Source organism: Lepisma saccharinum, chromosome 1 (assembly GCF_977018435.1).
Source record: "Lepisma saccharinum chromosome 1, izLepSacc3.1, whole genome shotgun sequence".
Taxonomy (NCBI): domain Eukaryota; kingdom Metazoa; phylum Arthropoda; class Insecta; order Zygentoma; family Lepismatidae; genus Lepisma; species Lepisma saccharinum.
In genome coordinates, this window is record NC_139229.1 from 11422659 (window position 1) to 11438739 (window position 16081).

At 37.6% G+C, this 16081-nt stretch overlaps 2 protein-coding genes across 3 annotated transcripts in view; one reads left to right on the top strand and one right to left on the bottom strand.

The window, feature by feature from the left end:
* The window catches only part of mio (GATOR complex protein mio), a 35515-nt gene extending 27662 nt beyond the window's left edge, over nucleotides 1-7853 (top strand). For both annotated transcript variants that reach the window (XM_083129186.1, XM_083129189.1), the window contains exons 14-16: nucleotides 1224-1434; nucleotides 1864-2081; nucleotides 7675-7853. In XM_083129186.1, the coding sequence (XP_082985312.1) occupies nucleotides 1224-1434; nucleotides 1864-2081; nucleotides 7675-7768 (523 nt within the window). In that variant the 3' untranslated portion in view covers nucleotides 7769-7853. The remainder of the gene's footprint in view (nucleotides 1-1223; nucleotides 1435-1863; nucleotides 2082-7674) is intronic.
* Nucleotides 7854-10340: 2487 nt separating this feature from the next.
* Nucleotides 10341-15056, bottom strand: LOC145984275 (uncharacterized). Its single transcript, XM_083117950.1, has 2 exons — nucleotides 14446-15056; nucleotides 10341-11376 (listed from the first exon to the last, which is right to left on the bottom strand). The coding sequence occupies exons 1-2, from the start codon at nucleotides 14961-14963 to the stop codon at nucleotides 10509-10511; spliced, it is 1386 nt and encodes a 461-aa protein (XP_082974076.1). The 5' UTR covers nucleotides 14964-15056; the 3' UTR covers nucleotides 10341-10508.
* Nucleotides 15057-16081: the final 1025 nt, after the last annotated feature.

Below are 16081 nucleotides of genomic sequence, written 5' to 3' on the forward strand. Positions count from 1 at the left end.
GAAAGTCTTATAAGTGCAATGTATGGTTGCTCAAAATCCAAAATGCGTTTACAAGGTAACAAAGAAAATAAAAACGTAGGAAGCTTTACTTTTCAGCATGCCCTCGTATATATACTTTATTGTAGATCCATTTCAGGATTGTAATGTTGTTGATTGACATTCCAAATTACAATTTGCAGAATTTTAACACAAAATGTTAATAAGAAATTAAATTAGGCATGCCATATTTAATGCAAAATATTGAATTTTTCACGAGTTTTGTATCTCTTAAACCGATTGAATCTCGAACTCAAAATTTTTACTGAAGTTACTTATCATAAAGTACTGTATTGTGTACAAATTTCAGATTTTTAAACAACTGCTCACCAGAGATATTTAACCCTGAACTTGGAATTTTTTAACAAAAAGTACATGTTTATGACCCTGTAGAAAATAAAAGATTAAAGTCTCAAGCTTCAAATAATTTTGACACACACTATTGGTACACAGGTACTTCCACAAAAAAATTCAAGTGTCAAACAAACTGCCTTCCCCCCCCAAAAAAATGTCCGAAAATGTCATTTTGAGCGATTAAAATACACAATTTTAACCTTAAAATTTATTATGAAGGAATAATATTTAGAAAATTACACAGAAATATAATTGTAGCCTGTAATGTGCTTAATATTACAGATTTTGTCTCATTGTCGTAGGACTTACCAGAGCTGAGAAAAAAAAGTTGGCGCTGATGCTTACGAATGGATAAAATGACGCACGCCATGATAAAAAAATGCCCGCCATCTTCAAATCGGTGATAGTAAAAATAAAATAACAGTGGTTCTGAACTGTCAAAATATGAGGCTCACACCACACAAAATATAAACTTTTTTAAAAATGGTCAAGCAACCAAGTTGTATGACTTCATATGGATTGACCCAGTAGCTTTTTGAAGCAAGTAACTATAACTCGGTTACTTTTAAAAAGTAACTTTCCAAACACTGTGTGTGGGTGTATAAGGGAGAATTCACACCGAAGCAGCAGGCGGCACTTGCCACTTGATGATTTCACCAATTGAATGCAGGCTTGTGTGTGGCCTCATGCTGCTGCGGTGGAAAGCATTGTTGCTGATTTGCTCGTTCCCAAGCGACACACATGTGACCTGTCACTTCGGTGTGAATTCTCTCTAAGTAATTAAGCATAAGTAAGGGAAGGTGTTAAGTAATTGAAACATGTGTTCCTTGCAGCTATAGAATGTTACTGGACACATGGAGATTGTGGAACCAAAGAGCACAATTCGACGTAAGCTTCAATGCATGCAACCAAGGTGAGAAACCACCACAGCAGGTGTTTGTGTCGTGCAATTACTGTGGGAAAAGTATATCTGCATACATGCAAGGCCTGAGCAGAACAAGAGGGCCTTGTGCACGCTTTGGAGCCATTTCAAATAAACTTAAGGTTAGTATTTGCTTAATTAACAACTCATATTTTTCACTGTTCCAAAATTAACGTGAAAAAATTGTGAAGGGCCATTTACACCAGATTTTACAAGCCCAGGTTGGGAACATGCTGTGTTGCTAGGTTGAAAATTTGTGGTCGTGATTCATAAAATATGCTGTTGGAGCCTATCTCAAATTACAAAGATGCCGATTTCAAGTTACACGATCTTTGTTTCTGTTGTACAAAAAATATCTAAGTACACTTCCAAGTCAACAAATTAATGTGGCAAATAATAAGAATAAAAACTTTCTCTATTTGAAATAATCTCAAGATACAAAGAAAGTTGATGAAAATTTGAGATTAAAATCTGTGGCAATTCTCATATATGTGAGCACATTGCAGTGTCAAGAAATTGTACAATGTAGATTTTCGTTTGAAACTTTTCAGATGTCATCATGCCCAAACTGTAGGAAACCTTTGCCTCGATGTGCCATTTGTCTCCTACACATGGGAACTCCTTCAGGCTTTCAGAACAACAGGGTGGCTGCGGAAGACAAAAGTGATGCAAGCAAGGAGAATAAGTTGTCAGAGTTCTCGACATGGTTCACATGGTGTCAGACCTGTAGGCATGGAGGCCATGCGTCACATATGACACAGTGGTTTAGGTAAATACTCCTTGACTATGAGTATGCTCCTTTCCCTGCGAGACCTGAGTTTGGTATAATATCCTGAGTGTTTAATGAACCCCTGGTGTAAGAGCCTGTTAGGGCCAGTGCCTATGTACGGACTGCCAGCCTCACTCCCAGAGAGATCAACCAGTTACAGGGTGACGAACCCTCAGTCGTCGTTGCAGGTTTCCATGACTGGGTTGCGCTACTCATTTGTAGCTCGCCCAATTTCTTCACAATGGTGGGTGACCTTGGGCCAAAATCTCAGGATAATCAGCAGATGTAGGTGTATTAGGCATATACGAGGGCATCTGGAACATTTTGGTGTTAAAACACAAAGAACATATGATGTATCATCATTTGTTATTTGTGTTTCACTCCAAAACGTGCACGACCCTCTTATTCAATCACTGAGGGAAATTTGATGGCATCTGTTGCCTGGGTGCTTAACTAGTAGAAACTTATGTACGGTGCTCCTCAAGACAATTGAGCTGTCTTATCCCCTCTATTTTCATTGGTAAACTACTGATCAAGCCAAACCAAATTTATTAATGATATGTATAGTCACAGACGATCTGGGGTGTAATGATTCCATTGAATTTCCAGAAGCATCCATGACTGTCCAAGTAGCATTAAAAAAAAACTCCTGGGATAAAAGTGTTGTTTTCAAATTAGTTTGTGGTATGGTCATGTCATTCATAGCTAGCTAGAATTGACTTTGTGTGCACGCATGTAAGGTGAAAAGTAAGTACGTTGTGCCATCAGTTTGCAACTGGTCATTGCATGCACATGTGACTCAAGTGTTGCAGTGGGATGTTACGGTTTTGAGCAACATGATAACTTTAGTTCGTGATCAAACTTGTTAAAAGAAAAGTACAAAAAAAGATACTGTAGTTTATGTTTGAGAGATTTCAGAGTGAAGCAACAAACAACAGCAGGGGTTCAACTGAAATGACAAGCGAAAAGGGTTCCTTCAGTCCACAAGCAATCATTCACCACCCATGCATGAACAAGACCGAGGTGACACATTGCACACCATTGAGAAAACGGCCCAGCCCAAGCAACATGTAAGCAACACATGCAGCTTATGTCATTTTGGCTCTAAGTGTTGCATTCGTTACTGAAGGTTCGCTGACAAGTGACACATGGTGCTTGTCGCTTGTATCTCAAAAGCTCCCTTTTGGATGGGGCAGATTAGTCGGTAGTATATTTATATCAACTCGGCTGCTTTGGTTTATTTGTAAGATTTACAGGTACCGCAGTAGCTCAGTCATTAGGGTATCTGACTACCATGCAAAAGACCTGGGTTCGATCCCCAGTGAGGAGAACCGGGATTTTTTTTCCACCTGTTCAAGCTCTGGCACCTGCCCAGTGTCGTATAAAGTGGGTACCTGGAGGAGAAACTGAGGGTAAAGGTGGCCAGGGGCATGGTGCTGATCACATCACTCCCACCTTTGGCTGTGATCAAGAGTGTGGGACCCTAACTCCACCCCCCCCCCCATACGCAAAGCAAAGGGGAGCTCTTTTTTTTTCTATCTGAGAGCAACAGTTGGAATTTAATCTGCAACACCAGCTGACACTTTTTCTGGGAGTCCAGTTATCTCATGGAGTCCCCAAATATGCCACCTGACACTGTTGAAGAGCCTAAATATCCTGGATATTATGCACAATGCATAATTTTCATTATTTTTTGCATTAAATTGTGGGGAGAAATTGATTTTGTAATTATATTAGGAATGGGACAGATTAATGGTACTCTTATAGGTATAAGTCAATAGGCATATCGGTGTATCAGTTTATTGATAAAATTACCAATACCAATCCATTATGTCTATAAATATCTTACAATTTAGTGCAATATTGTGCCATTTTGTTATAATTTTTGATGTATATAAATGTTATAGTGTCCATTCTGCACTCTATTAAAAGGTAAATGCCTAAATATGCAGCTTTTGCATTTCAAAGGCTTGGTTCATGTGGTAAAATGCATTTATTACGGAGGTCAATGAACCATCAAGAATCATTCGGAATTTTATATTTGATCAGTAGAGTATCGGTTGTGGGTAAATTTTATATTAGTACTTTAAAATCTGTATCTCCCAAAATTTCATATTGGTCCATCCTCAGATTAAATTATTATCTTGTGTGTAATTACACTGATGAACAAATTCAAACTTTTTTTTGCTCCTTTGAACGAAAATAGGTGATTATTTATAATTCGACCCTGCTGAATCCAAATCTGAAAGTAAAAATGCTGTATCACCTATCGTTTTCCCTGGATTTTCATTTTTTGTTTTTAATAAAAAAATTAATTCCCTTTGTAATAATACATCGAAATTTGAAATTATTTTTGTTTGTTTGCTCATGAAATAAGATTTAAATATTGAAGTGAATAACTATGAAATATAAAAAAATTAAAAAAAAATATATAGGACCGATTTTGACTGTTCAATGAAGAAATTTCATGCAAAAAAAAGAGGAAAAAAACACATTTTTACTTGCATTTTCAAAATTTCTTTCTTAAACTCTGCCGTTTGTAACTGCCACCAGAAACCTCTCCCTTGAGGTTCCAACTATAGTCTGCTAATATGGTCTGTATCGATTTTCCTGCATATCGTTTTTCCATGACAGAAATATCCTGGTGAAATCTCTCGCCGCATTCCTCACTAACCGCGCCCAAGTTAAGGGGGAAAAAGTCCAAATGTGAATGTAAAAAGTTGAATTTTCAAGGACATATTGCACCCCATGCGCTGATAACACTTCAGCAAGTTCTTAACAAGTTCCTTGTAGTTGTCAGCTTTCACATTTTCAAGAAAATTACAGCATACTTGTCTGAAAGCTAACCATGCGCATTTCTCTTTTTCTGTTAGCAATTCCACAAAGTTGTCATCATGAATGATCTCACGGATTTGCAGCCCAATAAATATGCCTTCTTTTAACTTACTATCACTGAGTTTAGGAAATGTTTTTCTCAAGTACCCAAAACCCTCACAGTGTTTATCCAAAGCCTTAACAAAATTTTTCATCAGCCCTAACTTTATATATGCATATACTTTATATATTTTGTGGTAACAAAATCTGGTCTTTCTCAAGTAGAGGGTGATTCCTAACACTCTTCTCTCTAGGACTCAAGTTTTTTCGTATGGGCCAATCCACAATGTTGTAATGTTTATCTTCTGCCCAGCTGTCCCATTCGCAAAGAAAGCAACAACATTTTGTAAACCCAGATTGCATGCCTAACAGTATACCAATCATTTTGAGGTCTCCGCATATCTGCCAACCATATTTTTCATAATTTATCACTTTTAATATTGTATCCATACTTTCATATGTTTCCTTCATGGTGGAAGAATAGGCAAGGGGTACTGATGGGTATATATTCCCATTATGCAACAATACTACTTTTAAACTATTCTTAGATGAATCTAAATATAGTCTCCACTCGTTTGGGTTGTGACTCCTTCCAAGTTCTTGCGGAAGGCCTTCTACATCATTGCAGTAAGTTAACTCATTACTAACAGAAAAAAAAATGTGTCCGTGATTGTTGGCGTTTCCGATATGACACCTTAATACCATCTTGTAATAAATTCCACCCTCTGAGACGAGAACCTAATAATTCCGCTTGAATTTTAGAAAGGTTGAGGTCTCTGACTAGATCATTTAGTTCGGATTGGGAAATAAAGTGAGGTATATTTGGATCAGGAAAATTTGGATCGGTGTTTGAATATGAGAGTCCGGGTTCATCATCTGGAGAAGAACTGCTTGGTTCTGTTTCATCCACTGTCCATTCTTTAGGAGGCTTAGGAATTGGTATAAAATCATGACTTGTAGGTTTCTTGGCTGAAGGAACATCAGGATAAAATATAGAATGTTTTGATTTAGAACTATATCCACTATGTTTGTTTAACAGAAGTAACAATCCGTAGTATAAAGTTTCTGTTCTGTCCATATTACAGGGTATCCGAAGGGCATTGATTTGCGAGTGCCATTAAGCCAACCATGTAAAGTTCTCGAACAATTACAACAAATTTTACCTGGTGCCCAGCTTTTTCCCTCGTCTACTTTACTTCCAAAATACAACTCATATTCTTTTTTCACTATAGGAGTGATAGTATTTCTCTGTGACTTCGGAGTAAATTCCCCGCAAACATAACAAAACAAGTTCGGGTTATTCACACATTTGCGTGACATGGCGAACTCATTAATTGACTTAATATATTTCTTTAAAAAAACAATTGTGAATGCTCTTATCATTTTGTTAAAATACAACTTACACTTCACTTCACTATACAATATTACATTCACAATTTCACGAACATACACAAACATGAAATACAGCTACTTGCGAAGTTATCGGAAAGGAAGTTAAGACTCAACTAACCCACAAAAGAACAAATTTTAACAGAGAAACAGGAAATTTCTCTATTGCCAGATGTTTCCTCCACTATATATTAAGTGCCAGTCATAAACCCAAGGTCGCTGAAAAGTTCTTATCCATTTGCTAGGAACCAATCGTTAAGCCGGAAGCAGAGCAGGGTGAGGAGACCTGAAACCATAAAACTATAAAATTTGGGTATTCTGCAAAAAACTTAAGTGATACAGGAAAACGGATGCGATATTCGTTATCAGCACATCTGAATACATAAAGATCACTTAGTTTTATTTAAAGGAGTATTTCATTGTTTATCAGTGTTATGAATATTTTAAATGAAAACTCTGGTAGATTGATATGATACTGTTCCAGTGGAAAACATGATTTTCTTTCTCTACAATTTCTCTTTCTCTCTCTCTTTATATATTTTGAAATTTATAAATGCAGTGGAACCTCGATTTTATGTCTTTCAGGGGACCAAGCTGAAAAAGAATGCGGGAAAATGTCAAATCGGGGAAATTTTATAACATTTTGCTGTGTTGGGACATGAAGTTTGAATGTATAATGCAGGAAAAGGTAAAATTTGGGAACCTAAAATCGGGGTTACACTGTATTGTGAACTGTTTTGAATTGTTATGGTTTTCAGCAAGTACAGGCATCAGTATTGGTGAAAATCGGAAAGACTGTTGGTTGAAATTTGTATCAGCCCAGCCCTGGAATAGCAATAAATTTTGTGTTAGTATTTTATCAGTTTTGGCCAACATTTCATACCGGTTTATTTATGCAATCACTGCTTCTAAGTGATAAGCTGTTTACAACTAGTGCCAACATTGGAACATGAGCCTTCCAATACGCTTCCATGTTGTAAAGCAATAAAATTGTTTGAAGAGACCAGCGAATCGCTAAAGCAGTAGAACTGACCACTAGATCACTGTATACTATTCTGTACAAAGGTTGGCTATCCACAATAACACACCCAGTGTGTGTTCAGATGGAAAATACTTCGATTTTCGGGAAGATATTAGAATGCATCCTCTATAGTAACAGGCTCAAAAAATGTATTACAACTAATGCAGATTTTATATTTGGGTTAAGTGGCAGAACAGCTGCAGGGTGAACTTCACCCTTCAATAAAGGAAAATTGAATTGAATTGGTATCACCCTTGTTTAATTTAATAAAAAAGGTTCTTCATTAATTGTTTTATTGTAATATTTCAGGGATCATTCAGAGTGTCCTGTTACGGCATGTACATGCAGATGTATTTCCTTAGATACTGTGAGCAAGATAACTTCTGTTCATCTACAGAAATAGAAGTATTGTGAATGCCACATGTGTTTCCTAATGTAGGATGGTGGACAATGATGCACATACAAATTTAGTAAATAAATTAATTATTATGTACATACTATAAAATGTTTTTCACTTGCATGTATCATCTTGGTGGTTCCTTTGTTTCAATAACAATATTTTACATTTCTGTGAAAATTGTGGACTCGTATAGCAATGGAGGTGGGAGACTGAATTATTGTTATTGCTGCAAAAATATGCCAAATCTTGAGGTAATAATTTTTAACCTTCTCTGGACAAGTTTGAAGATACCGAGTTTTCCCAGGACAAGTTTTACAAAAAAGCATAGAAAATATGTTGCAAAGTATGTTATTATTTAACATTTTTTTTCCTGAAATCTACAACACGTCGTCTTTCCACAGATATATAATATGTTACATTTTCTCACGTTTTTTTGTCAATTTTTTTAAATTAAAAAAATAAACATTGTATTAAAAGTTACTGAAAACATGTTTTCAATGCATAATACAGAAATATTTAATGAAAAATAAGCATAAAACTACTACTCGGGATTCAAATCATCAATAAGTGGAATCCTTGCAGAAAATTCACAATGGAATTTTATAGGGAGCGACGGGAGCCCGTTGCCTGTCCGGAAAGGGTTAAAATTTGTACATTTATTATTTGTATTTGGTTATTTAATTTTTCTTTTGTAACTCTTTAGGGAAATATTGACGATGAATGAAAATTAGATGGAATGGATGAAAGAATACTCAGAAATATCATTCCAATACTCCATGGGCTTCATCACAGAAGTAACTACATTTATTATTATTAAAAAGGTAAGATATTCATTCTGCACAATCAATAGTAGAGGTATCTCTCGCGAAAATATCACTAACATTGAGAATTATGATTAATAATGGTTTCTCGTGTTCCATCATCAGGAAGTTTATTTTTTGCAATCAATCAATTCCATGACCTTTCATGCATTCCATATAAATAAACTTACACACACACACATGTATGCACATAAAAAGAATAATACAGGATGTCCTGTCCAAATTTAAATTTAAATTTGTTGCTACTGGAAAACTAAAGACCTGGAGTATAAACTGCAGGTAATATCAACTTGTTAGATTTATTCACAATTCATTACGTCTCAATGTGCATTTTCCATGTACTCTGCAGAATGTCTGAGATGATGGCATCAATGCGCTAATCAATACTTCCGTGAAGGGTACATAAAAGACAACACTGAAAGTGACATGCTGCATCACTTTTTTTATTAACAGATTGGGTAAATTGCTCTCACTTGCTGATTTGTTTTGCAAACTCCACACACATAGTGGTGACAAAATAGCAAATTTATATTAATATTGAGTTCCTTGCAAAATATGTATTTTTATTCACTTATTTGTGACTTGGTGCCAGAATTTTTCTTTTGATGAATTGTGGTCAGTGCCTTTGATAGGCAAATAAGACCTCTCTGGCTGAGTGGTCAGTATAATATACAAAGCCACAGGCCCCTGGTTAATGAATGGATGTATCACTGTGTTTGTTCCATCACCCAACAGTTCATCAGTCATTCTCATTGTTGTAATTAACCCAGGAGGTAGAAAAGTGATGTAAAATAACTTCAATACAAAGAAATGTTTATACCTAGTCTTACCATAAATACTGTCACAAAGTTTTAAGTAAATTGACACAAAATGCTGAGAAATATTTATAATATCCTAATAACATTACTGAAATGGATGCATGACAAATCAAAATTATAAATCAATATTCATAATGGCCGCCCTTAGCACGCACACATTCCGTAAGTCTTTGTGGCCACGCATCAATTGAATTACTCAACACATCGACTGGAAAATGAGCAACTGCCGTCAGAAGAGACCGACCGCTTTAAACTTTCAATATTGGGATGTCTCGTCTTACAAGCCATCTCCTGAAGCCTGGACCACAATTTGTAGTCAAAAGGGTTTAGGTCCGGACTTGCAGAAGGCCAATCTGAAGTGGAAATGAAGTCTGGAACATTGGCTATGAGAGCATGCTCCATTTCTGTGAAAAAGGTGTAAAAACATCAGCCAAAGAGACTAGTCAAGAATGTCAACAACACTCTCTTCCATGGTCAGAACTGGAGCTTCCAGCAGGATTCAGCCCCTGCACATAAGGCCCGAACAACACAGCAGTGGCTGGAGGCAAATGTACCAGACTTAATTCCCACTTCGGATTGGCCTTCTGCAAGTCCGGACCTATACCCTTTGGACTACAAATTGTGGTCCAAGCTTCAGGAGATGGCTTGCAAGCAGAGACATCCCAATATTGAAAGTTTAAAGCGGTCTCTTCTGAAGGCAGTTGCTCATTTTCCAGTCGATGTGTTGCATAATTCAATTGATGCGTGGCCACAAAGACTTACGGAATGTGTGCGTGCTAAGCGTGGCCATTTTGGAATAATGATTTGTGATTTTGATTTGTCATCCATCCATTTCAGTAATGTTATTAGGATATTACAATATCTCTCAGCATTTTGTGTCAATTTACTTAAAACTTTGTGACAGTATTTATGGTAAGACAGGTATAAGAAGTAAATTAAGGTAATTTTGAACAAGACAACCTATATTTACAACTGACCATTGAATAGGCAGCCATTCTGGAACTTGTAGGAGCTCATATTTTGTTACTTTTTCAATACACTGCACAGAATCAGGTAGGAGTTCAAGTACTATACTGATTTTGCTATACCTCATAAAATGTATGCTTATTTTGGCAATTTCTTGCTTCGCGTAATACCTTGGTGTATTAACTTATGCCTAAGCATGTGGCTCCTGATCTTGAAACTGTTTCCGCACTCGTCGCATGAGAACGGCCTTACGTCAAGATGAACTCGGGAATGCGTAATCAAATTCGGTCTCTGAGAAAATGCTTTTGCACACACTTGACACACATATGGTTTTTTGCCTGTGTGAACATTTATATGAACCGATAGATCACGTTTGGTGAAAAATGCTTTCTCGCAGTAAGTACATGCCAAAGTTTTACCTTTGCTGTGGATCTTGGCATGCGCAGCAAGGCCTGACTTACGAGAGTATGTCTTACCGCAGACATCGCATCCAAAGCGTTTTCCACCCTTATGGGTTAGGACATGAGCAACGAGGTTTTGTCTCTGAGAAAACCTGTTCCCGCATTCCGTGCACCAATATGGTTTCTCCCCGGTATGCACACGAAGGTGCTTAACGAGTGTCATCTTATCGGCAAAACACTTCTTGCAATTATCACATGAAAAGGGTTTCATCCCTGTATGCGATTTCACATGCTTCGTATAAGCTGTCATCCACACGAAACTCCTTCCACACGTTTCACACAAATAAGGTTTCTCCTTACTATGAACTTTAGAGTGCTGGGAAAGTTGGCCTCTATTCCTAAATTTCCGATCGCAGTGTTGACAAGCATACGGCTTCTTTTTAGCATGGGTTTTTAAATGTTCCTTCAGTTTCTCTCTCCCACCAAAGCACTTGTCGCAGTTTGGACATGGTAGGAGAATTTCGAGTGGAATTGCTTTCCTCATGTTCAATCCGTCTCTCAAAGTGCGTTTCAGCAGATCTGGTATTCTCAATTTGACAGCCGTGCTGGAAGTTGCAAAAATTAAGTTCTTTAGTAGGAAATTACAGCAGATATTTTTCATATGCTACTATCAATATTATCAACTACTACTACATTGGGTGGCCATAATTAAAGTTGCCCTACTCAGAGTGCTCAGTAGTCCGTTTGAAGTATCAGATTTCGCTGAACCTTGAGGCTATGAAGACCACAGAAAAGCAAATGCTGACGACGACGACAAAAAAAAAATAAAAAAAGCCTTACACTTCCAAAGGGTCATTCACATTAACATGGCATGTATTGAATGCTGCTACTCCGACATAAACTCAAATTACTGGGTGGTTTACTTCAGCGCCACATTTCAACCTGGTGGTGAAAATTTGAATATTTTTTTTCATAAGCATTCACTTCCCCATGGTCTCCATAGCATCTATACCAAGTTTCAGCGCAATCCGTTACTTCAAACGGGTTTCAGAGGGCAGCCAAGTGGGGCAGCTTTAATTGTGGCCACCTACTAAAACTTTGATTGATGTCACAATTGAAATAACATCAACACTGACCAGATTTTTTATCCACAGGGTGTATCATAAGTAATAGCGCAAACTGTCACAGTTGAAAGTACACGTTCATAGAAGCAAAGAAGTCTCAGTAACCATGGGTCTGCAAACAAGCCATTTTCGAGATAATTGCGAATGTGTGGTTACAAGCCGCCACTGACTTCATTGTTTGTAAACGTTGTCCTAGTTGGTAATAATGTGTGTGAATGTGTGGTTAGAAGCCATCACTGATTGCATTTTGTAAACACCGAGTGCTTTACTTCTTGCACAGAGGTTTGCTCTTTGTTTACAAAACAGAACATTTCCAAGAGGTGGCGTTGTAATCAAACAGGATGGATACAATCAAGTACACAGTCTAATCGTACTGTGGGAGTCACGTCAGTTGTGCTGTACAAGCCCTTCGGTTTAGCTTGAGCTCTGACCTCCAGCTGCGCAGAAGCCTGCTATCAGCGCCACGATGTGAGAGTTCCAGTGACAGCAGAGTTGCTAACCACCTTAATGCATTTAGTTTCTTTTTTAAAGTGACAGTTTGAGAAGGTGATAATTCAAGGAAAAGAATGACAGAGGATTCCCCCATTGATTAAGCTCCCTGGGTGAAAGAGGCAGTCCCGCTTCGCGCATGCCAGAGCTCAGGCTAAACCGAATGTGCTGTACTGTGTAGTGAAAATGGAACCTTACAGCAACGAAGAGTACATTTTACCAACTAGGATGACGTTTACAAACAATGAAGTCAGTGGTGGCTTGTAACCACACATTCACAATTATCTCAAACTGCTCATTTGCAGACCCATGTTTACTGAGACCTTTTTGCTTCTATTATCGTGTACTTTCAACTATGTCAGTTTGCGCTATTACTTATGATACACCCTGTATATAATCTCCCAATATTTGTTTGCCATGAAATTTCTAACCAATTACAGTGGAACCCACATTATAAATTCAATCTTGACGGTCACACCATAGCAAAATGTTATAAAATTTTCGTAGATTTTACATTTTCCTGCATTTTAAGTTGTTTTTTTTTTTTCAGTTTAGTTTGTTGAAAATATAAAATTGAGGTTCCACTGTATATAATTTCATATTTTGGGTTGTCCTCTTACCCTAGCATTCCCCATCCCCTAGAATTTTTTTTTTAATAATAGTGTTAGGCATGCATGTTATAAGTCTGGAAAAACCAGTCCACTGGCAGAAGGATATGCAGGGCATCCAAGGTCGCCCGGTATGAGCTTTCGTACAAATAGCATTGTGATGATGGTTGTGCACGTATTTTTGTTGGCAGTCAATAGACAACATTGTGAGCCATCATTCGTTTTTTGCACACTAGAAAATCTTGACCTGAAATTCATCGATAAATCACGGAGGTTTATGGTAATGAAATGGAGCTCCTGCAAACAGAATGGACTGGCAACAGAATTGTGTGACAAGGTTATGAAGGAGGGAGGGAGGGAGAGAGAGAGAGAAACTACAGGTATGGGAAGTGCCTCAATGTCATGGGTGCCTATGTAGAAAAATAGCTCAAATAACTTTCAGAGTAGACGGTTTTGTTCAATTAACTATTTACTACTGCTTTTTCCCCACTTGTGAACACTCCTACGTGTGTATCTGTTTGTTAGCAGCCATTTGTTTACTGTTGTTTTGGATACAGACTGCGCTGGCACTATGTTATGCGATGGGGTATTACAGCCGTAAATGCTTTCATTGTTGTGTAAAGTGGGTCAGGTTTAGAGGTCTTTGCACTATACTCCATGAAGTCTTAAAAAGACCGCTTCGCGGGCTTGCAGCAGGCGACAATATGGGGGTATGTCTGCAAGAACCAATCAGGTCGGAGAATGAGCGAGTCTGGTTGCCACAGCTAGCTCGCTGCTCCCTTCTGGAAGGGTGAGTGACCTCTCTCTGCCTCTTGCTATCTCGGCCTGTTTGTTCGGTTGAGGAACAGACGACACGAGAGTATCGGCAACAGTGTGCGAGCGACGTCTGCTGTTAGCCACGAAAAGCTCTTTCTAAGGCCTCCTGCATTATAAAAGAATGTCCCTAAATGCTTCCAACATCTGATCATGGAATATCTAGTCTCAAGTTCCAAAGCCCCTTCCAGCCTTGAATGAAAATCCACCGGAACTGTGTGAGACAACTGTAGACGAAAAACTGCTCCTTCTTGTGAATTGCCAACCTCTGTAGTAGAGTGGTTAGCACATTGCACTAGGAAGCCACAGGTCCTAGGTTCAAATCCTGACCTGGGTGTTATTTGTGACTGTCCCTATATCAATTTTATCATATCATCACCCATCCTCATCTTCACAATTAGAAAAGCAAAGTTAAATAAGCTCAATGAAGCAATCTTCTTGCTATGAATCAATTTTCAGTATTCTAAAGCACTTGCTAATACTTTATAAAACTTTCGAAAAATCATTAAACATGCTTACACTTTCAATTCCCCGAACAAAAATATGGTAATTTCTGACCAGCTGCAAACAGTCACATTCGCTAAATTTCCAAATTAGAATAAAAGTAACAATAGTCATTTAAAATATATTGGTGTATTACCTCGGAGATGGAATCATTGTCTCATTTGTTGGACTATAACTTCCATTGCTGAAATGCTCCAAAGGTTTCACTTCATTCTGGTAAGATCCAACGGGAGTTGAACGGTCTTTTGTTTGGGCTGATGCATAAGAATAATTATAAACACCATCGTCTGGATCTACTTTACAGTCACTATCTGGCAGAATATTGATGGTATCATTTCCTACTTCTATCTCTTGTTTACAAGACACTGTAGCTTGTTCCCGCTGACGATCCCCAACTTCGACACAACTTTCATTGGATGTAGAAACAGAATGGATAAGGTCAAAGTCTTTTGTGTCCTGGTTAACGGCATCAAATACTTTTGTTTCCTTATCACTGTTTTCGTGCATAAAAAATTCATTGCCTACAACTGATTCAGCGATAGTACCTGCTTCCAATTTGATGGCACCCTTCTCGGTACAGGATACGAATTTAATACTTTGTGACACACTTAACAAGTCAGGTTCATGATTTTCAGTTAACTTTTTATGATCCATTTGTTCTGCCAAGAGAACATTGCAATCTTCATTTATTTGCACAAAACAGTTGCTGAAGGATTTAGGAAGAAACTACTGACAAAGATGATGGTTCTTCTTGGATATCACTAGAAGAATAAAAGATTTATTTTTAATAATCCCATAAAATCAGAACTGACACACATGTTACCTAATGTTATAGAAGAAAAGAAACTATTGTAAAGTACATACATTATCAAAATCAGATCAACCTTTTTATTACGCATTGCAAATATTTGCATAAATAATTATAAAAATGTTGATCCATATAGAGTGGCACCAATTTACATAGGCCTGTGGGGCTCAAGCCCACCCAATAATTTACTAGTTATTTTATTTTAGAAATAGGTCCCTGCGCTTAAAAAAACAAATATTAAGGAATTCTCAAAAATGAATTTTTCACTGCATGCTATCAAAATATTTCATAGTAATTTGTTACATTTCCAACATTAGGAAAGTAAGGTAGGATAAGGGCTTATAACCAGGATGAGGGTCGACAGGCACTACAAACTCTCAAAATATGCAGACAAAAAGCACCTAAAAATTTGTTGACATCAACAGATTTTTCATTTTCTCGGATTAGGTACTAAAAAAAAGTATCCAAATATGCCCTTCTGAGTGAAATAGACAACAATGGACAGCAAAAAAAATGGTTTATTCTTCTTTTTAGAAATGCCCGCAAACAGATGCCACTTTTTGTTAGTAAAAACTGTTTGTACGCACTCTGAAATAATAAAAGAACACGTAGAAAATTGCTACTGTAGCTGACGTGGAATGTTGTGTTGGGTGTTATATTTGGTCTAGGAATTAATTTGTGCGCCTGGACAAGAGATGGCGTAATGAGCGTATCGCCCCACAGTTCCGTGTAGCCAAACATGCGTTGAAAACTCCTGTCAGCGTGCATCGTTCGTAGTATAGGGCAGTTGATTGACGCGTCAACAACAGCATTTTGTAGTCAACTGAACTTGGCGCAGTTCGTGCCAGATAAAGTGTTTTTGCGGGGTGTTCTGCTTCATTACTTGAACATGCAGAAAAGTGCTACCGAAAGTCATCGTATTTTGGTGGTAGTGTATGGTGACCATGCGCTACCTGAGCGAACG

Bases quoted from the DNA above. Each gene is read 5' to 3' on its own strand.
- LOC145984275 (XM_083117950.1), bottom strand. From the start codon at position 14,963: ATGGATCATAAAAAGTTAACTGAAAATCATGAACCTGACTTGTTAAGT. The intron at 11,377-14,445 runs GTAATACACCAA...TGCAACTTCCAG, and splicing joins ACAATGATTCCATCTCCGAG to CACGGCTGTCAAATTGAGAA.